Source organism: Neoarius graeffei, chromosome 13, assembly GCF_027579695.1.
Source record: "Neoarius graeffei isolate fNeoGra1 chromosome 13, fNeoGra1.pri, whole genome shotgun sequence".
Classification (NCBI taxonomy): domain Eukaryota; kingdom Metazoa; phylum Chordata; class Actinopteri; order Siluriformes; family Ariidae; genus Neoarius; species Neoarius graeffei.
Window position 1 is genome coordinate 32,784,934 of NC_083581.1, and position 22,822 is coordinate 32,807,755.

At 41.1% G+C, this 22,822-nt stretch overlaps 1 protein-coding gene across 4 annotated transcripts; it reads right to left on the reverse strand.

Annotated features, from left to right (window-relative positions):
• Positions 1-313: 313 nt before the first annotated feature.
• znf740b (zinc finger protein 740b) lies at positions 314-21,876 on the reverse strand. Of its 4 annotated transcripts, none has more exons than XM_060937571.1 (7): positions 21,771-21,876; positions 19,108-19,200; positions 18,669-18,830; positions 18,276-18,410; positions 16,621-16,753; positions 12,539-12,657; positions 314-3,152 (listed from the first exon to the last, which is right to left on the reverse strand). In XM_060937571.1, the coding sequence occupies exons 2-7, from the start codon at positions 19,150-19,152 to the stop codon at positions 2,982-2,984; spliced, it is 765 nt and encodes a 254-aa protein (XP_060793554.1). In that variant the 5' UTR covers positions 19,153-19,200; positions 21,771-21,876; the 3' UTR covers positions 314-2,981. The 4 variants fall into 4 exon arrangements, with proteins under 4 accessions (XP_060793554.1, XP_060793553.1, XP_060793552.1 ...); XM_060937570.1 differs by having other exon boundaries at positions 19,108-19,309; positions 21,771-21,870; XM_060937569.1 differs by having other exon boundaries at positions 19,108-20,401; positions 21,771-21,867.
• Positions 21,877-22,822: the final 946 nt, after the last annotated feature.

Sequence of the window (22,822 nt, forward strand, 5' to 3'; positions counted from 1 at the left end):
CCCAAGATGTAGACATGACTTCATTAAGTAGCGAATCGCCCTCCGCTGGTTCAAGAAGCCTCGAAATGACCTCATGACCCTTTTGTGGACCTCTACAACGCTTCTCGAAACCACTGCACCAGGTCACAGGGATGTGTCATAAACTGTAGTAATGGGCAGCAAATCATCTCAGACCCATGGCACCCTTTTTAGAGGTTAACAAGTCACACATTTGCAGATAGTACTTTTGATAGAACTTGGATTAGGTGTGTGGTGCCACCTGCTGGCAAAGAAAAGTAACAACACGTCAACTTAAAAAAAAAAAAAGCTTAGATGCCTGGAAAAAGAAATTAATTTATTGTTTTCTGAGAATCTAAATTTCCACTCACTATGCAGTTCCTAGCTGGGTAAGAAAGAGTTTAGTGTGCATGTTTTGCGCAAGATAAAAGTACAAAAAAAATTTTAACAGGTACAAAAAAATACATTTTTATTCCTTTAACAAACACAATACATGATGTTTGAGGAACCGAGCTTCATGCAAAACCTACTTGTTATAAAAATGCGGCTACTAGTTTAAACACTTGTAGCAGTCTAATAACTACTCAAAATGTTAAAAATCAAATCAAATAAGGTAAAAGATTCAGCACATGAAATCTGCATGTAGTCTGTGTTCAGTGTTTAAAGTCTGTAGTACCTGGCCTTCTAAGGAACTACTGGTTCATATATATATAAAAAGGACTAAAGCTAAAAGCACACACACACACTGTTAGCCTTATTCTGGACTGATTGATCCAGTGTTTGAATCCAGAAAATTGTATACGATAAACAGCATCAGGAATTAAAAAAAAAGGAAAAAAAAAACCTCATATACGAGTTCACGTTTCTAATCCAGACTCAAAAATAACAGTTTTATGCACAAACATACAGAAATGCATTTCAATGAGGAGCCGAATCACAGCGGACCACTTTTTCCTCGTCACTCTGGATCACAGCGTCTGCCAAATGACTAAACGTGAATGCAAGTTCTTGACCTGGAGGAGATGTGGTCTGCAATAATACATCCAATTTGTTTGATCTTCAGCACTACGAATGTAGCTAGAGATAGTAATTTTCAGTGACATGTATTTGTAATCGACAATGAAACTGCCATGACTAACTGGAAAACTCCTACACCTTAACCTAACATTCCCAAACTGTCTTGAAATAAAATGGATTTACTGGGGAAACTATAATCAGGAGTTGCGCTTTACCCCATGCTTACGCTAGCAAGTGACAAAATAACAGACCACTATTTGCTTCATTCCATGTACTATGACTTTTCCCAGAACCACGATATGAACAACAGCGACAAGTGACAAATAACAAGCAACAAATACAAACGACCGGCTCGAACGATTTCCCTGTCCACGGTCCGACGTTTCTTCAGTTTAATGTTTAGTTTACTGTTTGACGCGTAAAAATGGAAGAAACCCTTATGACTGTTGTTTATAACAAAAGTTTGCTTTGCCAATCGGTCATCAAGGCTACGAAGTCTAGCATTTAACATAGAAACCAAACAACCCATTTCACACTGATTAATGCATTATTTAAATGTCTTTAACTACTGCGCTTTAGAATCTGGAACATTTTGGCTACTCCTCACTCATAGTAAATAATAAAACACTGGACAGCGTACACCAAGGGCTCGCAAACGTTTTGAACAAAACCCCAAATGGATATTATGAATTTCCTCCAACTCCAAGCATTCTTACATTTTAAATTTTTTTTATTCCAGCTATATAAAATATACAGTCAGATGTCTAGCAGAGGAGCCTGGTTTATACATGCAGAAGCAGCGGTACTTCAAGCGTCATTGTTCATGCACTCAAAAACGACGTTCACTTCACAAGTCAAAACGTTCCCATCCATCAGGTCTGCAAGTCGAGCTATAAAATGTTTTGCGACTTCGTGCACAGCCACGTTAAACACACTGACGAGCTCCGTCTCTCTGAAAGCAGTCCGCCGTTGTCGTCATGATCTCAATGGCAAGTCAAGTCAAAAACTCTGACCTTACTTTCAAAAGTACTTACTAATCTAAAAACCTCAGAATGCTGAGAAACTTTCCACCAAGTTTGAAGGTGACATGAGGTTTTTAAAATTCAAACACTAACTCTAGCAGTGAAACTAGTAGTGTTCGTACTCAATAACGGTCTAGACTAGGACGCATGTATATGATTTTAAATGCAGTCTGTTTGGCGGAGGCAGACGGATGGGGAAATTTGTCCTGTTGTTGTTGGTTTTTTTTTTTTTGTGGCTATGATAGCGCAGCGTGTCAGGAGAGTATCCATCACAAAATGGAATCCAATATTAAAATAAACGAGATGATCGTGACCCCATTTGTAAATCGAGTGACTCTTAGTTTGGGAAGCCCTGGTGTACGCCTACATGCGACATCCATAGTGGTCATTAACTACAAGCAACACGAGTGACTTATCTCTGGCTAGCATGAACGCAGTCAGGCACTTCGTTCACTAATTCCTGGTTATCCTGACGCTACTGAAGAACAGTGGAGAAATCAAAAGGCCACATGTGACGATGGCTGAAGAGCTGCTCACAATTTTCTGTGACTTTGTAACACGATAAACCATCTTGTGTGTGTGTGTGTGTGTGTGTGTGTAAACCAATCTCCTTCCAAGGTAACTAACATAGGATTAACCCACTCCTTGGCCCTCTACATTTCATTATTGCCTGTGCAGTATATATATAGACATATATATTTATATATTTAAAAAAAAAATACCACTACGCCAACCCTCCCAGAGGCTGATAGCATCTATAGAAAATACTACAAAATCCCTCTCCTCTCAAGTCAAATCAGCTCAAAACATCGCTGAAGTGAAGCAGTAGACAGGAGACTTTTCCCCAGAGTCTCCAGGATCAGTCTGGAGCAGTAAAATGTCCCCAAGTGCCTGTGTTGAGTCCACCCTGGTCTCACAGAGCTGAACTGAGACTTCGGGAAACCATCACACTGCGAGCCGGCTGCTGCTATTGTTAGCCTGTAGGGGGCTCCAAGACTGCTGTGCAGGTTCCTGTGAATACGGTCGACCATCACAGCATGAAGTGTCCTCCTCCTTAGGGATACCGACGACGCACATGCGCCGGTGCCGCAAGAGCCGGTCTGTTCTAGAGAAGTTCTGCGAGAAATAGAGAAGGAAAGCCAGTAATTATGTATGGAACGGGTGCTTTTTATTTTTATTACGCATACAGTTGAGGTCAGACATTTACAGGACACTCATCATTGGCATGAATGTTATGGCAAATATTAGGCTTTCAGTGGTTTCTTTGAACTGTTCCTTTTCTGTGGCAGAACGATTGTGCATTACATATGTTTAACAGAAGAAAAAAAAACAAGAATGTGGTGCACAAGTTTTAATTTATCTTGGGTTTTCTGAAAACAACACAGGGTCAAAATTATACATACAGGGTCAGAAATATACACACACCTGCTTATATTATTAACTCAGTAGTGCTGAAAGTTCCAAAATGTCTTAACTTGCCAAGGCTAAGACCTCTTAACTTCCTGTTAGTGATCATGATTGACTGCAGCTGGTAGCTTCTCTGAGCACAACATAAAAAGGGTTTGTTTGCAGCACTCATTGCATTGACCAACACACACTATAATGGGAAAGTCCAAAGAGCTCAGTGCAGATCCGAGAAAGAGGATCATAGATTTACACACCTCAGGAAACAATTGTATGCAAGTAAAAGTTATTAGGAGGTGTAGCCATTTTGCCAAGCTACTTTGCTGGAAGAAGACACAAACCGTCACCCTCAGATGAGAGGAAATTGGTTTGGATGATCAGGAACAACCAAGGCACAGGCCTGCCATGAACTGGAAGCTACTGGAACACTGTCTCCAGTCAAGTGAGTTTTACATCACCATGGACAAAGAGGCTTCCATCCAAGAAAGAAACCCCTGCTCCTAAATCAACACCTTCAACCTTGAATAATGTTTGCAACAGACCAGACACACACAAAGAAAAAGCCTTCTGCAGGAAAGCTTGGCCACAATGACCACAAGTATGTCTGGAGAAGTAAAAGGTGAGGCATTTAAATCACAAGACCACTGTACCAACTGTTAAAGGGGAACTGAAGTAATTTTTAAACTTTGCTTTATTTCTTAATTAACGTGTTATTTAATTACGTTTTTGGTTATATTAACCTTATATCGTGACTCGTACTGGCATATTATCGGCCTTTTCAGTTTTTAGCCATGTTGAATGTAGTTTGTATGGTCCACGGCAGGTGTCGCTTATCCGCGCGACCTTCATGAGACTCATGCAAGACTTCAAACATGAAGTGTTGGCGCCGCCATTTTGAAAACTGTTTACACAGTGGCCAGATCGCTATATCATTCCAATTTAGATTAATTTCGAGATTTGCCAGCTTCATCAGTGATGGCGATTATTCCATACGACTTTGAACCGACGTGGAGTAGAGTTGGAAAGATGACAGGATAAGGGCTCGTCCGTCGCGCTGGTATTTACGTCATTACTGTCGCACAATTAAAACGTGCCAGATCAGGCGTCTGGTGGGTTTCAAAAATAATAAATACATGCATGTATTTTTGTGATAAATACATGCTGATACTGAGCACATTTCCCACAATCCTCACCAAGGTTTCGGACAGCACTACAAAATGGCGTCCACACCATATAGTGAGTAGGGAGCGATTTCGGACACGGGGAAAACTTCCGGCTTGATAACGGCAGCATTCGAAGGAGGGTGCGCGCATCTTTTGACAACGTTGGCAGATGTTGGTCACTTTGATTTCCGCTGTATGTTTTACTTCCGTCCTATGATGTCTCGCACAGGGCTCAACGAATCTCGTTTGACATATGGATTGATATATTACAGGGCATATTTCAAACATTCATAACTTGCTATAGCAGTGACAAAATAGTTGTCAGAAATGCATTCCTACGTTTTATAAAATGAGAAATAGAATTTTGATAATTTTTTCCTTCAGTTCTCCTTTAAGCACGGTGGTGGTAGCATCATCATGCTCTGGGGCTGTTTTGCTGCCAGTGGAACTGGTGTATTGCACAAAATGGATGGAATAATGAAGGAGGAGGACTACCTCAGAATTCTTCAGCATAACCTCAAACCATCAGAAAGGACAATGACCCCAAATGCACATCAAAGCTGGTCATGGAATAGATAAAGCAGGCTAACATTAAGCTTTTGGAATGGCCTTTCCAAAGTTCTGACCTCAAATCTATTGAAAATATGTGGACTGTGCTTAAATGTCAGGTCGATGGCAGAAAACCAACAAATTGAACTGAACTCTGCCAAAAAGAGTGGTCAAACATAAAACCAGAATTCTGCCAGAAGCTTGTTGATGATTACCAAAAGCACCTGGTCGGGGGGACACTTGCTAAGGGACGTTTAAACAAAACCTTAAAAAACAACCGATTCCTGGGTTTTTTCCATTATAGATGTTGTACAATCATTCTGCCCCAGAAAAAGAACAGTTCAAAGAAATCATTGAAAGCCCAATACTGCCGTGATATTCATATCCATAATGAGTTTATGTAAAATTATGACCACAAGTGAACATGCGTCACTATTTGAAAGTCAAATTACAGACAAAAAATGTTATTCGCTGTCACCAGGTAAGGAAGAAAAATAATCAGCGGTCATACCATTATAGGAAAATAATCAGTGATCCCGTGATATGATGTGGCCCAACACGACCTGCCTTTCCTCTTACCAACCTCAAGCTGGCCATTTTTCAATAACGGTACATCACAAATTGTATTTGCCATGGAGCAGCCATGGCCTGAAGATTAGACAAGCAGCCTTGGGCCCAAAGGGTTACTGGTTTGATTCCTTGGACCGGCAGGAAAAACCAAGGCTAAAGTGCCCTTGAGCAAGGCAGCTAACCCCTAACTCCTCAGGTGCTGGGTGTGTGTGTGCATGCACTCAGTGTATGTCACTCTGGATAAGAGCCTCTGCGCACTAAATGCCTGTAATGTAACCTGCAATAGTACCATAACCTATTAAAATTGGGGAAACAATGGCCTAATGGTTAGAGAAGCAGCTTTGGGACCAAAAGGTCACCAGTTTGATTCCCTGAACCAGCAGGAACGGCTGAAGCGCCTTTGAGCAAGACACCTAACCCCCAACTGCTCCTCACGCTACCATGGGTATGTTGTGTATTGTTCTGGATAAGAGCGCCTGCTAAATGCCTGTAACGTAATGTATTATTTGTCTTATACCACAACAATTTGCCAACCAGTACAAGTTTGTATTTATTTAAAAAATCTTGTATTTTTTATCCATTTATACACTACTGTTCGAAAGTTTGGGGTCACTTTGAAATGTCCTTATTTTTGAAAGAAAAGCACTGTTCTTTTCAATGAAGATCACTTTAAACTAATCAGAAATCCACTCTATACATTGCTAATGTGGTAAATGACTATTCCAGCTGCAAATGTCTGGTTTTTGGTGCAATATCTCCATAGGTGTATAGAGGCCCATTTCCAGCAACTCTCACTCCAGTGTTCTAATGGTACAATGTGTTTGCTCATTGCCTCAGAAGGCTAATGGATGATTAGAAAACCCTTGTACAATCATGTTAGCACAGCTGAAAACAGTTGAGCTCTTTAGAGAAGCTATAAAACTGACCTTCCTTTGAGCAGATTGAGTTTCTGGAGCATCACATTTGTGGGGTCGATTAAATGCTCAAAATGGCCAGAAAAATGGCTTGACTCTATTTTCTATTCATTTTACAACTTATGGTGGTAAATAAAAGTGTGACTTTTCATGGAAAACACAAAATTGTCTGGGTGACCCCAAACTTTTGAACGGTAGTGTAGTTAATGTTGTAGAATGTAGTTTGAATTTGAGTTTATTTGAATTTTATTTTATTTTATTTTGAACATGTATAAAAAAAAAAAATGTAACTATTTGTACATACAAAAGAAAAAAAATGAGAATGTGACAAAGAAAATGAATAAATAATATACATAAAGAGCTAAGACATTACAATACACCGCACATTGTTCGAAAAAGGAGTGGGAAGAAGTACAATACTTTAATTTCCCACCCCTTTTTAACTACCCCGAAATCCAAACTTCATTAATACACCTATAAAAATATATACCATTATACACTTCATGAATATCTATATAAATATATAATTACAAAAATATATACGACATACCATACAGTGGGGCAAAAAAGTATTTAGTCAGTCACCAATTGTGCAAGTTCTCCCCCTTAAAAAGATGAGAGAGGCCTGTAATTTTCATCATAGGTACACTTCAACTATGAGAGACAGAATGAGAAAAAAAAAATCCAGAAAATCACATTGTCTGATTTTTAAAGAATTTATTTGCAAATTATGGTGGAAAATAAGTATTTGGTCAATAACAAAAGTTCATCTCAATACTATTGCCGCTTTTCCACTACAAACGCGGCTGAGTTGGGCTGAGCCGTGCCGTGCTGAGTTGGGCTGAGTCGAGCTGAGTGGGGCTGTTGGAGTTGCATTTCGACTACAACCGCGCTGGCTGGAAGTGGGTGGACACATTTTGTGGAGTTAGCGAAAGTGGGTGGACGTCACGTGATGTCGTTAGGCGGCGCAAACAGTGACATCAGTGACCTTTTAAGCGGTAGTCTCACGACCCGGATAGTAAACAATAAACATGGAGGACATGGAGTCATTAGTGTTGCTGGTCTTGGTGCTGTGGCTTGTTGTCACCGACAACGCCAACAGATACTGGCAAGAGCGTATAGATGAGGCGAGGCGCATAAGGCTTCAGATATTCTCGTAATTCTTCTTCTTCCGGGTTTACGGTGTTTACAGATCCCAGCGTGCTCGCGGGGCGTGTGTGGGCATGTGAGGACACTCCTCCTCACCAATCAGTGCACAGGGGAGTGTCTGCTCATGCCCCTAGCCCCACTCAGCTCGGTTTGGCTCGCTTCAGCCCTACCCCAAAACCGTGCGAGTTTTGGGTGCTAAGCAGGGCTGAAGCGAGCTGAGTCGTGCTGCTCTAAGGTAGTCAAAACGCGAGCCGTGTCGGGCTGAAGTGAGCTGAAGCGAGCTGAAAAAGGGTAGTGGAAAAGGGCCATTTGTTATCTACCCTTTGTTGGCAATGACAGAGGTCAAACGTTTTCTGTAAGTCTTCACAAGGTTTTCACACACTGTTGCTGGTATTTTGGCCCTTTCCTCCATGCAGATCTCCTCTACAGCAGTGATGTTTTTGAGCTGTCGCTGGGCAACACGGACTTTCAACTCCCTCCAAAGATTTTCTATGGGGTTGAGATCTGGAGACTGGCTAGGCCACTCCAGGACCTTGAAATGCTTCTTACGAAGCCACTCCTTCATTGCCCGGGCGGTGTGTTTGGGATCATTGTCATGCTGAAAGACCCAGCCATGTTTCATCTTCAATGCCCTTGCTGATGGAAGGAGGTTTTCACTCAAAATCTCACGATACATGGCCTCATTCATTCTTTCCTTTACACGGATCAGTCGTCCTGGTTCCTTTGCAGAAAAACAGCCCCAAAGCATGATGTTTCCACACCCATGCTTCACAGTAGGTATGGTGTTCTTTGGATGCAACTCAGCATTCTTTCTCCTCCAAACACGACAAGTTGAGTTTTTACCAAAAAGTTCTATTTTGGTTTCATCTGACCATATGATATTCTCCCAATCCTCTTCTGGATCATCCAAATGCTCTCTAGCAAACTTCAGACAGGCCTGGACATGTACTGGCTTAAGCAGGGGGACACGTCTGGCACTGCAGGATTTGAGTCCCTGGCGGCGTAGTGTGTTACTGATGGTAGCCTTTGTTACTTTGGTCCCAGCTCTCTGCAGGTCATTCACTAGGTCCCCCCATGTGGTTCTGGGATTTTTGCTCAATGTTCTTGTGATCATTTTGACCCCACGGGGTGAGATCTTGCGTGGAGTCCCAGATCGAGGGAGATTATCAGTGGTCTTGTACGTCTTCCATTTTCTAATAATTGCTCCCACAGTTGATTTCTTCACACCAAGCTGCTTACCTATTGCAGATTCAGTCTTCCCAGCCTGGTGCAGGTCTACAATTTTGTTTCTGGTGTCCTTTGACAGCTCTTTGGTCTTGGCCATAGTGGAGTTTGGAGTGTGACTGTTTGAGGTTGTGGACAGGTGTCTTTTATACTGATCACGAGTTCAAACAGGTGCCATTAATACAGGTAACGAGTGGAGGACAGAGGAGCCTCTTAAAGAAGTTGTTACAGGTCTGTGAGAGCCAGAAATCTTGCTTGTTTGTAGGTGACCAAATACTTATTTTACCGAGGAACTTACCAATTAATTCATTAAAAATCCTACAATGTGATTTCCTGGATTCTTTCCCCCCATTCTGTCTCTCATAGTTGAAGTGTACCTATGATGAAAATTACAGGCCTCTCTCGTCTTTCTAAGTGGGAGAACTTGCACAATTGGTGGCTGACTAAATACTTTTTTGCCCCACTGTATATATACACACACACTTCATAAATATCTATATAAATATTTAATTACAAAAATAAATATATACTACATTCCATATATACACTTCACAAATATCTATATAAATATATAATTACAAAAATAAATATCTACTACATACCTATCCCTGTAAATATGAATATATAAACTATCCCCATAAATAAATAAATATATACCATAAACTAAGCTAGTTCTAATATAACAATCATCCCTATTCTATTTATCCCTCATCATCCTCCGTTGACATACTTCCTCTTCTATATACTTGTTTAAAAATTTTTTTGTACCTTTTTTAAACAGATTTATATTTGCACTTTGTTTTATTTCTGTCTCCAGTCTGTTCCATAAAGTCACCCCACAGCTCGATACGCACATGTTTTTCATATTTGTTCGAACCTTTGGTTTTTTAAAATTTAGGTCTCCCCTTAGATTATATCCCCCCTCTCTCTCACTAAACATTCCTTGTATATTTTTTGGCAATAGATTATTTCTCGCTTTATACATTATTTGTGCTCTTTTGAATTTGACCAGATCCATAAATTTCAACATGTGTGATTTTATGAATAGTGAGTGTGTGTGATCTCTGTATCCTGTTTTGTTTATTGTCCTTATTGCTCTTTTCTGTATTGTACATATCGGCTGCAGAGTGGTTTTGTAGGCGTTTCCCCAGACTTCGACACAGTAAGTCAGATATGGCAAAAATAATGAGTAATACAGAGTATGCAAAGATTTGCAATCAAGAATATGTTGTTTTCCACAGAATTGCAGAGCACTTTGCCAGTTTTGCTCGTACGTATCCTACATGAGGTTTCCAGCAGACTTTATGATCCAAAATCACACCAAGAAATTTGATTTCCTGTACCATTTCTATCTTAGTATTGTCTATTATCAATTCTACATTACAATCTATTTTGTGTCTCCCAAACAACATGATCTTTGTTTTGCTTAGATTTAATGATAATTTATTTTTGTCAAACCATAGTTTTAGTTTATTTATTTCAGTTGTGATTGTCTCTAAAGTCTGCTGCAAATTCTCACCGGAACAAAAAATATTGGTGTCATCTGCAAACAAAAATTTCAGTACTCGCGAAATTCTACATATATCATTAATATATAATATGAATAATTTCGGACCTAATATTGATCCCTGTGGTACCCCGCATGTAATGTTCATGAAATCAGATTTATGGTCACCTATCTGCACAAACTGTTGCCTGTTTCTTAGACAGCTCGACAGCCAGCTCCACCCAACTCCCCTAAAGGTCAATTTATGCTGACAACCCAGTCCTCGCAGATAGCGTCGCAGACAGTGTCTGCGTAGCCCCCCCCCCACCTTCGCAGATGCTCTGCGCGCACCTCCCAAAAATTGTGACCACCGCAGAAGCCTTGCAGACAGCGCCGCAGACAAGAGGGCTCTGATTGGTCCACTCTACATCCGCTGTACACGCACTTCCGCTTCCCTACTTTCCCGGTTTGGTTTGTTTTCACGACCGGCATTTTTAAAAACACGAGCGAAGATGGAGCAGCACGAAGAGCGGTTGATTGAGGAAGTATGTACATCTATACGACTCCAGTTCTAGTCATCATAAAAAAAATAAAAGTTCTAGTCATTATAAGTAACCGGAGGATAAACACTCCACTAACCACACCCACCAACTACTCCTAGCGACTTCGTGCCCCCTTGTGTTGTGGCGGTGAATAACATCGCGCACGCCTATTACTCCCCGCTCAACGATAAATTACAACTGTCTGCGAAAAGCTATCTGCGAAAGCCTTGTCGCAAGAGCATGCAGAGGCCTTAACACCACACTTTTCTAGTTTACTTAATAATATACTATGATCAATGGTATCGAATGCTTTTTTTTAGGTCCACAAATACTCCAATTGCTATTTTTTTTATTGTCTATACATTTTGTGATTTCCTCTATTAGTTCCATTAGTGCCATCGATGTTGATCTGTCCGTTCTGAATCCATATTGACTGTCTGTAAGGAGGTTGTGTTTTTCAATGAATTTGTCCAGTCTATCTGAAAAAAGTTTTTCGAGTATTTTGGAGAATTGGGGGAGTAAAGATACAGGCCTGTAGTTTGTGAAATGGTGTCTATCTCCGGTTTTAAACAATGGTATCACTTTTGCAATTTTCATTTTGTCTGGAAATGTACCTGATTGAAAAGATAAATTGCAGATGTGGGTGAGTGGTTTCACAATTCCCTCAATAACTGTCTTTACTGTGATGTCTATATCATTCCAGTCTGCAGAGGTTTTGTTTTTACATTTTCTTACAATTTGGATAATTTCTTCCTCATCAGTTGCAGTTAGAAAAATTGTACTTGGATTTCTGTCCCCCATATCTTCTATGTCCCCACATTGTGTTGTCTCGGGTTCCTTTATTTTTGCTGCTAAATCTGGTCCCACATTTACAAAGAATTGGTTAAAACCATTCACCACATCCTCCATATTTTTTATGATCTTATCATTTTCAGTGTAGTACTCCGGGTAACTTGTAGTTTTGGATCCATAGTTCTTACTATCATCACCACCACTACTACTTATGTCATAGCAGCTTACAGCCTGTTACAACGCACGGACACTAATGTGAAATAAAGGTCTCATTACAGAAAACATCACCAAATTAACAATTATATGCTTCTCTTATCATCAAAATGTTAATCTAAGACTATTATTATGTGGAGCGTCTGCCTTGCAAGTCCATGTGAATTAGCTGTTACTATAGCAACTAAGTAGGATAATGTTATCCCCAGCTTTTCAGGGACATTAATAGCTATACGATTGTTCAAATCCAAAGATGGCGTTTTTGTGATGTAGTTTTCTGTATCATTTGACTGCACTGTAGAGTATAAAAGCTGTACAAAGACATGTTTCATGTTGTCCAAAAAAAAAAAAAGCTGAAATGACAGTGTGCATCTAGTTTGCATTTCACTGTGTGGTCAAAATATAAAAATAGCACTGTTAGTTTGGACAAGGTTTCAGACTTTGGGCCCTTGCTAAATATCAAAGCATCTGCATTTCTGTAATGTGTGTGTCTGACCTGCTGACAGCGGTCACACTGATAAGGCTTCTCTCCACTGTGCACACGTTTGTGTCTCTCCAGGTGGTAGCGCTGAATAAATCGCATGTCACACATGTCGCACCCAAACGGCTTCTCACCTACACACACACACACACACACACACAAGCTTTACTTCTGGTCTCACTTCTAAATATTGCACCTATAAGAATCAAATATACATGAGAACTAGTGGTAGTCACATGACAACAATCTAAGAGGGTGAAGAGCAGCAGGTGTTTCCAGTCACTCTAAACTAATATGGAACCATTTTAGAGAAATCAGTGAGAGTGAGTAGGTTAGACAATGTGCAGCCTGCTTTGTCACTGCATCCTGTCGGAAAAAAGACTGGAAAATCTGAGTTAGGGTTAATAACAAGATCAACTGTGAGCTACTGCTCACTTGCGTATCTCCCCGCGCTCTCGCTTATATCAGAATGCAAGCAATCGAAGGAACAGGACACTTGTTATGAATGTTGACTTCAACAAATAATTAACCCTGAAACGAGTAAGTAAAGAGCAGTGTTCTCCCCAGGGATTTCAAACAGCATCCTGCTAAACTCATTTTGAAATCACATTTTGCTTCTTGAAATAGCGTCAAAATCCGCCCTGTGCAGTGCTTAATTTGTGAAGCGGGAGGCCCCGGAACGCAGGAGGTGGGTGGGTCTGGCGACTCAAAAAAAAAAAAAAAAAAAGGCAGGGGGCGGTTTACTATAACTCAGGGCTTTTCAAAGTGTGGGGCGCACCTCCCCTAGGGGGCGCCAGAGTTCTTCGGGGGGGGGGCGGGGCGCAACGTCTCGTCTCATCTCATTATCTCTAGCCGCTTTATCCTGTTCTACAGGGTTGCAGGCAAGCTGGAGCCTATCCCAGCTGACTACGGGCGAAAGGCGGGGTACACCCTGGACAAGTCGCCAGGTCATCACAGGGCTGACACATAGACACAGACAACCATTCACACTCACATTCACACCTACGGTCAATTTAGAGTCACCAGTTAACCTAACCTGCATGTCTTTGGACTGTGGGGGAAACCGGAGCACCCGGAGGAAACCCACGCGGACACGGGGAGAACATGCAAACTCCGCACAGAAAGGCCCTCGCCGGCCACGGGGCTCGAACCCGGACCTTCTTGCTGTGAGGTGACAGCGCTAACCACTACACCACCGTGCCGCCCTGGGGCGTAACGTGAGGAAAAATAAACCAGAATAAGTTACTATTGCGGACATTTAGCGAACTTCAGCTAGCCTTTGCCAGAGACAAAATGGATCAATTTTTAGTACCTAAAGCTACAGTGAGTGAGGAGACAGAGTCTGGGCCAAGCAAAAAAAGAAGGAAGTATGACCACGATTATTTAAAGTTTTATTTTATTTTAACATTATATATTAAATTATATATTAAATTTATCTTCTAAAATAACAGCCTGTACTCATATCACAACCGGTTTATTTCACCATTGGAGATCAGATCACACAAGACATGAGTTAAATGACTCATTTTAAGGATTTAAGTAGGGTATTTAAAAGCATAGCCTAGGATTTCAAGCATGTTTCAAGTTTAAAAGCAGTGCCAGCAAACATAAGTGCAATCAATTCAAGTAATAGTTAAGAAATAAAGGGTTTACAAAACAAGTTGGAGAATTCATTTTAAAAATTTTAGTAAGCGTTCTTCTTTTTTTGCCATTTTTTCCACAGCGCAAGCTAACTGCTACAAAAAACCCGGTGTTCTATTGAGCGGAAGTATACACCCCATGTCCCCCCCGCATAGATTTTGTGGATGTCATAGAAGAGAAATCAACAACAGATATCAAAATCAAAACCGAACACTAAACAAATTTTTATTTACTTATTTATTTAATTTGTTTGATTTTTTTTTCCCTTTGTGATGGTCACGGAGGTGATCTGATCCATTTAAATAGCTGCCGGAACACCGAATGAAATGAAAATAGCTGCCGGATCCGACGACGGAGGTTCCGGATCTTGTTCCGTCATGTTCCGGCTCAAATTAAGCCCTGGCCTTGTGTGTTTCGTAAATACATTCAGTCGACTTCCTGTTTACCGATGTGCGACAGACCTGAAAATGGTATACATGGTAATAGAACCCCAAGCTGAAACTCGGTACCAAATATCAAGCAGTTGTGATTTGTAGTTGCTGAGAAAAATGTTACAAAAATTTTGTAAATCCAAGCAATATGTGTTTCATAAATACATTCAGTCGGTAAACAGGAAGTCGATGTGCGACAGATCTGAAAACGGTATGGACCCTTTTCACGTGACGTCACGACAAACGCGGCCGCCATTTTGGACATGTACTACCAGTAGTTTACCACAGCCAGCAGTGAGGAACGGCAGCAAAGAAAGTGTTTATTTTCAGCAAGACTTCCATCATGCCACTATATTGTTGTGCACCTGGATGTAGTAACCATCAACAAACAAGGCAAGGGTTATCATTTTATCGGATCCCGGTAGATGCTGACCGACGGAGAAGATGGATAGCGGCATACCAACACTTGTGTAGTGACCACTTTGTTGGAGGTAAGACGAATAAAATTAGCCAGAAAAGGCATTACATTGCTGTTAACATTCCATTCTAGTTTACTGTAATTATGATCTGGCAGCTATTTACACCGGATCCAGTGTAAATAGCTGCCGGAGCCAACGTCCGAGGTTCCGGAGCGCGCTCGCTCGCGGCCGGCCGGAGCGCGCGCGCTCCAGCAGCTATTTACACTGGATCCGGTGTAAATAGCTGCCAGATCATAATTACAGTAAACTAGTAAATACAGTTTTCTGCATCTCGCTCCTTTTTCTTTTATGTTTGTCGCCTTCCTTGCATTCAAACCGATTCGAGCCGAAGTCCACTACATGTCCAAAATGGCGGTCACGTTTACGAAGGTCACGTGACTGAAAAGGGTCTATACACGGTATAGAACCCCAAGCTGAAGTTTGGTACCAAGTGGCTATGATTTGTGGTTGCTGAGAAAAACGGTGTTTCGGATGGACAGAAACACGGACAGACAGAGGTAAACCAGTACACCCCCCCCTCCTTCGGAGCGGGGATATTATTATAATAAAAATGAAACGGGCAAATGTTACCACAAACCTCATGTCTATCAAACACTGTAGGAAGAGAATAACTTCTCAACTCAGAGGCCATCATAAAACCCATACGGCCCACAGGAACATTTAAATCTTTTTTTTTCTCTCAGAAATCATGCAAATCACTTTTATCCGTAACAACTTACGACGTGAGGGTGGCACGGTGGTGTAGTGGTTAGCGCTGTCGCCTCACAGCAAGAAGGTCCGGGTTCGAGCCCCGTGGCCGGCGAGGGCCTTTCTGTGCGGAGTTTGCATGTTCCCCCCGTGTCCACGTGGGTTTCCTCCGGGTGCTCCGGTTTCCCCCACAGTCCAAAGACATGCAGGTTAGGCTAACTGGTGACTCTAAATTGAGCGTAGGTGTGAATGAGTGTGTGAATGGTTGTCTGTGTCTATGTGTCAGCCCTGTGATGACCTGGCGACTTGTCCAGGGTGTACCCCGCCTTTCGCCCGTAGTCAGCTGGGATAGGCTCCAGCTTGCCTGCGACCCTGTAGGACAGGATAAAGCGGCTAGAGATAATGAGATGAGATGAATATTTATTTATTTTTCTATGGCATCCTCAAATATATTACGTTCATATTCAGTGCACAGTGAGAAAAACATTTGACAAACTGCAAAACAAAAAAGTGCTACGTTTTTAAAGAGGCATTTTCGTCCATCGTCTCTCCTTTGGCAATATACACTCAAGTGGAAGCAGAAAGCGTAAACAACTCTTTTCTGAAGAAATGTAAAGTCAAATTCACTTTTAATCTCTCCTCCTAGAAAACATCACCTAAAGCTCAGCACCTTCTGACCAATCAGAACCAAGAATTCAACAGCGCTGCAGCACAAACGTTCTAGATTCTAGGCTTAAACGTGAAGACTGAGATTGCACTCCGCCGTGAATGTCCTGGACTGAAGCAGAAGTTGTTGAAGGGTTTTACAGGATGTGCTACACTTGAGCAGGAAGTGACATGCTGGTGTTCAGAAGCTCACCTGTATGAGTGAGGATATGTCGTTTGAGGTGATAACTACTCCGGAACGCTCCGTAACAGTGTTCACAGATGAAGTTCTTCTGCACCTGGGAGTTGAGAGAACCGTCATCGCTCGTCATTGGCTCACACTCAACCTATGTTTGTACGCAAAAAAAAAAAAAAAAATGTTCATTTCTATGGAAGAACTTGCATAGTATGGGGGGGAAAAAAAACCCTGACTGTATGATCTTTACAGTTCAGCAGCATGATTCTCGGTAAGTGATATTAATTATATCTACTCATTTTGTGGTCCAAGCACTGATCCTCTCCCACTTGGACTACTACAACTCTCTCCTTACTGACCTTCCAGCATCTGCCATCATAACCCTGCAGCTCACCTGGTCTACAACCTCCCTCGTTCTTCCCATGTCACCCCTCCGCTTGCCGACCTGCACTGGCTACCTATCGCAGCTCGCATCAAATTTAAGACGTTGGTGCTAGCTGACCAGGCTCTCAAGGGGTCAGGGTCAGCATACCTCCAGAGTCCGATCTGCCCCTATATGCCAGTCTGATCTCTATGCTCCGCTACTACTGGTCACCTGGCCCCTCCTCCTCTCGTTCAAGACTGCTGTCTGTCCTGTTGGTGGAATGACCTTCCCATTGAGGTCAGAACTGCCGACTCCCCGACCACCTTCAAGTGCAGACTGAAGACTCGCCTCTGCTTCCCTGCGTATCAGTCGAGACCAACCCAGGCTGCGTGATGTCTAGCCTGGGGTTAGCCGTTTTGTCTGGTTGGCTGTTTGCTGAGTACTGGTATTTCAACAGAATATTACACTTAAGGCCAATTTATGCTGACAATGCAGTCCTCGCAGATAGCGTCGCAGATAGCGTCTGCGTAGCCCCCCCACCTTCGCAGACACTCTGCGCGCACCTCCCAAAAATTGTGACCACCGCAGAAGCCTCGCAGACAGCGTCGCAGACAAGAGGGCTCCGATTGGTCCACTCTACATCCGCTGTATACGCACTTCCGCTTCCCTGCTTTCCCGGTTTGGTTTGTTTTCACGGCCGCCATTTTTAAAAACACGAGCGAAGCTGGAGCAGCACGAAGAGCGGTTGATCGAGGAAGTACGGACATCTATACGACTCCAGTTCTAGTTATTATAAGTAACCGGAGGATAAACACTCCACTAACCACACCCACCAACTACTCCTAGCGATTTCGCGACTTCGCGCCCCCTTGCGTTGTGGCGGTGAATAACATCGTGCACGCCTATTACTCCCCGCTCAACGATAAATTACAACTGTCTGCGAAAAGCTATCTGCGAAAGCCTTGTCGCAAGAGCATGCAGAGGCCCTTAGTATTATTCCGTCACTTGTTCATTTGGTACTAGAACTTTCTTGTCTACAAGTTCAGCACTTCCTGTCCCTCTCTTCTGCACTTGCTGTACATCGCTCTGGATAAGAGTGCCTGCTAAATGCCATGTAACTTATTTGATTAGAAAACTTTTATTAAACTATTTTCCCTCTTGATTCCGAGCTACAATTATTATTTTTTTTTTAATTTTAGATTCTGGATCTCACACTTCAGGATGTCTGGAAAATAATCACTGGAGTTACTGTGGGCCAGACAGATGACAGAGTAACACAGACACACACACACACAGGTCGGCTACTTGCCTGCACTTTCTCTCTCACTTTGGTCGGTGTTCCTGACTTCCTGTTTTTCTTCTTCGACTGCACATTCTGGCTCGACTGCATGTCCTTCTCCTCCAGCAGCCGGGAAGAGTGGAACTCTCCGTCCTTATTAATGAGCTAGGAGACACACGAGAGACGACCATGAAACCCCTGCTTTGTTGCTGTGCTCCTTTTTTATTGCATTTTTTACAATTTGCTGAGGATTTGGTTTTACTGTTAAGTATTTTTTTTTTAATTGCATTTTCTGACATGTACGGTTTTATTGTTGTGCTTCCTGATTCGCTGTTGCATTTCTGTTACAATTTTTGGTTTTGCTGTTATGACTTTGGTTTTCGTGTTGTGTTTGCAGGTTTGTTAACGTCCTGGTTGCCTTACCATGGGTGAGCAGCTGACTCCAGATGGCAGCACCATGTGACTGTGGGCTTCCTGGTTGTGACTATGGTTGTGGTTCTGGCTCATCTTTTTATGACTGGGTGGAGAACTGGCCTGCATCAGAGCCATACTGGAAAGCACTGCCTCACAGCCCAGCAACCCAGCCTGCCACAAACACAAACACACACTGTTTACACCAGTCTGACAATACAACATTTCATCATGTTGTTCTTTGCACTGAACACTACAGAGCACTGATTTTTATCAGCCCAAGCTGAATTGATTTCCAGTTAGAGATTAAGGCAGATTTTTCTAAATGCTTGCAGAGGTCACAAGATTAGGACCAGTAATGACACGGCAGGATTGACAACAGAAGCATGTGACATGAAATGGAAACAGTTCAAAATTCAAATAACGTGGGAAAAAAAAACAAAACACTGACCCATTTCATGTGCTCTCGGACTGGGTTGTTGGAAAGCTGTGACATCGCAGTGATGTGCGTGTGTGTGTTGGGGGAGAGAGATAGAGCGTCGCACTGGGCAGAGAGAATGGATAGGTAACACACAGTCAGCAGCGGTGTGAGCCAAGGTTTTCTAACTCCAGTCAGGGGTCTTTAAGCAGGAAGATCAGATGGAACTGGGGAACTCGGAAATAAAGGTACCACACTTTATTCACTGAGGTAGTACCATCAAAGATACCTGGAAACCTGATTCTAGCACACCTTAAAATGATTTATGGTACATCACTGGACTTTAACAGCTTCTCATGACCTTTAAAGATAATGAAATGTACACCACATGTATCTTCCCAAGTAAAATATATACTAAAGGTACAAAAGATGTACCAGTGTTGGTACTGCCATCGCAACAAAGGCAAGTATAGCAAAGGGGGACAGTATTAGGCCCTATGGGATATTCGGCCCCACTACACTGAAAACGCATGGAATTTATCAGCATGTTAGACATTATTGCAGATTATTCAGGAGCCAATCAGAATGGGTGGTAACTGAACCCAGTAAAACGAAATAGAAACTGAAAGTCGGACTCTTCTGCTGGGAGCTTACTGCCCCACACCTGTAGAGAATCGGATCCACTGTAAAACACTGACTTGTTGGAAAATTGTTGCACTTTTATCATTGGATTTGATGCCAGTTAATTTGTAATTATGTGTTTGTTCTATAACACTCCTAATAAAGTTACAATCTTTATACCATATAATTAAAAAAAAAAAGAAAAAAGGGTGAGACCTATTGCACCCCTTTCCCCTACTGCTTGGTACCTTTATTTCTAATACCCCTTTTCGACCAACAGGGAACAGCTTCCATTTTTGCTCACACACCAAACCGTTCAGAGCATTCCGACCAAAAACAAAAACTCAGTTCCCAGCAGGAACCAAAACATAGCTGGGTTTTCCAGCATGAACCATGACATCAGTAGGTGGGTCATTAGTTTGGAAAGGAAGCAGAGGGCAGGAATAAAGAACGCAACAGAAAAGGATACATCTTGAGAAAAAAAAAATGGACTGAAAACAAATCTCTGTAATAACAGAACAAAAGCTTGGAAGTAAATCAATGCGCTCTGCAGTCTTGCTAGTACTGTTGTGAATCGTACAACACCCTCCGTTCATGACATCCTTGATTACACCAGTTCCGCTCAAAATTGGTGAAAACGTGGGCTGGCTCGCTTTGCACCAAGGTTCAAAGAATCCTGAATGGAACCGGTTCGAGAACCCATTCCCTGTTGGTCAAAAAGGGGTATAAGAGTGCAAGGTTAAGGGAAGAAAAAAAAAATCCCACACTTTTGGACAGAAGTTGGTTAAATACAAATCAAATATTTTAGACTGCAATGAAGAACATGTCATTCTCACACTAATATATGAGTGATTCCACGCTTATGGGTACTGAAATGGGGACATGAACTTATTCACCTAAAACCATTTCTTTTTTTACCATCAGGTCACAAAACATGTAATCTTTAATGAATGATATGTTAAAAGATAACTTTAATTTTCTGAGCTGTAATAAAAACATATTTATATGCCAAAGTCAAGCCTATGAGTTCCAAAATGATGTCTGTTACATTACTTCTGTTACGATTGTCCATCTCGCGTCTGTTACAAATTAATTACAATCTAGCTATATACCATGTTAATCTTATTGAAAGAATGTGTATGTTTATTCTACTACACATGTTTATTAATTATATTTGCTAAAACATCACCTTCCTATGTTTCAAAAAGTAATTCTACATTGTTAAAATTGAGAATATATATGTCCACAACACTTCTGTTACGTTCTGACTTTGGCATATAAATATGTTTTTATTACATCTCAGAAAATTAAAGTTATCTTTTAACATATCATTCATTAAAGATTACATGTTTTGTGACCTGATGGTAAAAAAAGAAATGGTTTTAGGTGAATAAGTTCATGTCCCCATTTCAGTACCCATAAGCGTGGAATCACATACATATATATATATATATATATATATATATATATATATATATATATATGAGAAGCACTAAAAATGTATCAAAGATATCAGAATAAAGATTTTTTTTTGGTCTTTTGTAAAAAATGAACAGGGTCACGTGATGAGGAAACTGATCCTACGTCATCAGTCAGTCAGATAGCAAGCCTATAAAGTAAACAAACAAACAAACAAAAACAAACCAATGCATGTGTACAAGTCTAACAGTACAGAAGACAGATGTATGAAATGTGATTTTTGAAAAATTTTAAATTAAAATCAGGACTAGAGATATAAAATTAGGAATGGAGGCTCTGCAATGAAACGTGTAAGTCACATATTTGGTGAACTGGAACTAGCTAAGCGCTAAAGATTTCACTGGTTTACAGAACTGTTTTATCTCCTATATAATAACCTTGGGCTGTGTAGTGCCCTATAAATCCAGTGGAGATGGATTTGGGATCCGGTCCTGTTCAATCCCCTCCATAACAACACAAAACAACAACAACAACAGGGCGTATGTGTTATTAAGCGTCACTCACTTTAGCGTTTTTATTTCAGTCTTTCAAAATAAAGCCCTCGCTACAAAACATTAAAAGTAACCCGCTATCGACACGCATTTATTTTAATTTACCTTCCGTTTCTGTGCAAGCAATATTTCTCGTCAGGGTTCCTATTTTTTTTTCCCCAGTTTACAAACACAGGAAACAGCACCGGAAGTGCTCTCAGGGGAGAGCGTGGCACGTGACCAAGAGCCTAACGAAGCCGATTTGTTTCTTCCGGTGCAACAGAGGGCGCTCGAGAATCATTATATATATATATATATATATATATATATATATATATATATATATATATATATATATATGTGCAAATAAATACATCAGTATAAATTATATTCTCTATTTTTCTGATTTCCATATTCAACTGGTATCTTTTTCCACATATAAAGTGCTGCTGTTCTGAGGAAAAGACTCACCAAAAACTGAGCAGCTAAAGATGAGAAAAAGACCAAGCAGTGTTTTAACAATCTTCAGCTGTCCAGTTTGGGTGAACCTGTGCCCACTGTAGCCTCAGATTTCCCAGTGTAGGAAATCTTCTACTATTATAACCCAGTCATATCAGATTAGATTAGATTAGATTAGATTAGATTAGATAAAACTTTATTGATCCCTTTGGGAGGGTTCCCTCAGGGAAATTAAGATTCCAGCAGCATCATTACAGATAAACAGAGAAAAGAAATAGAGAAAACTTCTAGATAAATTAAAATAAATTAAGTATTTACATATACAAATACAACCCCGATTCCAAAAAAGTTGGGACAAAGTACAAATTATAAATAAATAAATCCAATGATGTGGAAGTTTCAAAATTCCTTTATTCAGAATACAACATAGATGACATATCAAATATTTAAACTGAGAAAATGTATCATTTAAAGAGAAAAATTAGGTGATTTTAAATTTCATGACAACAACACATCTCAAAAAAGTTGGGACAAGGCCATGTTTACCACTGTGAGACATCCCCTTTTCTCTTTACAACAGTCTGTAAACGTCTGGGGACTGAGGAGACAAGTTGCTCAAGTTTAGGGATAGGAATGTTAACCCATTCTTGTCTAATGTAGGATTCTAGTTGCTCAACTGTCTTAGGTCTTTTTTGTCGTATCTTCCGTTTTATGATGCG

What these genes read in the sequence shown, in the direction of transcription:
- znf740b (XM_060937571.1), bottom strand. Translation starts at nt 19,152, where the DNA reads ATGTCACAGCTTTCCAACAACCCAGTCCGAGAGCACATGAAATGG. An exon ending in TCCGAGAGCACATGAAATGG is followed by an intron (nt 18,831 to 19,107) that starts GTCAGTGTTTTG and finishes TGTTTGTGGCAG; the next exon opens with GCTGGGTTGCTGGGCTGTGA. An exon ending in AAGTGAGAGAGAAAGTGCAG is followed by an intron (nt 16,754 to 18,275) that starts GCAAGTAGCCGA and finishes GTACAAACATAG; the next exon opens with GTTGAGTGTGAGCCAATGAC.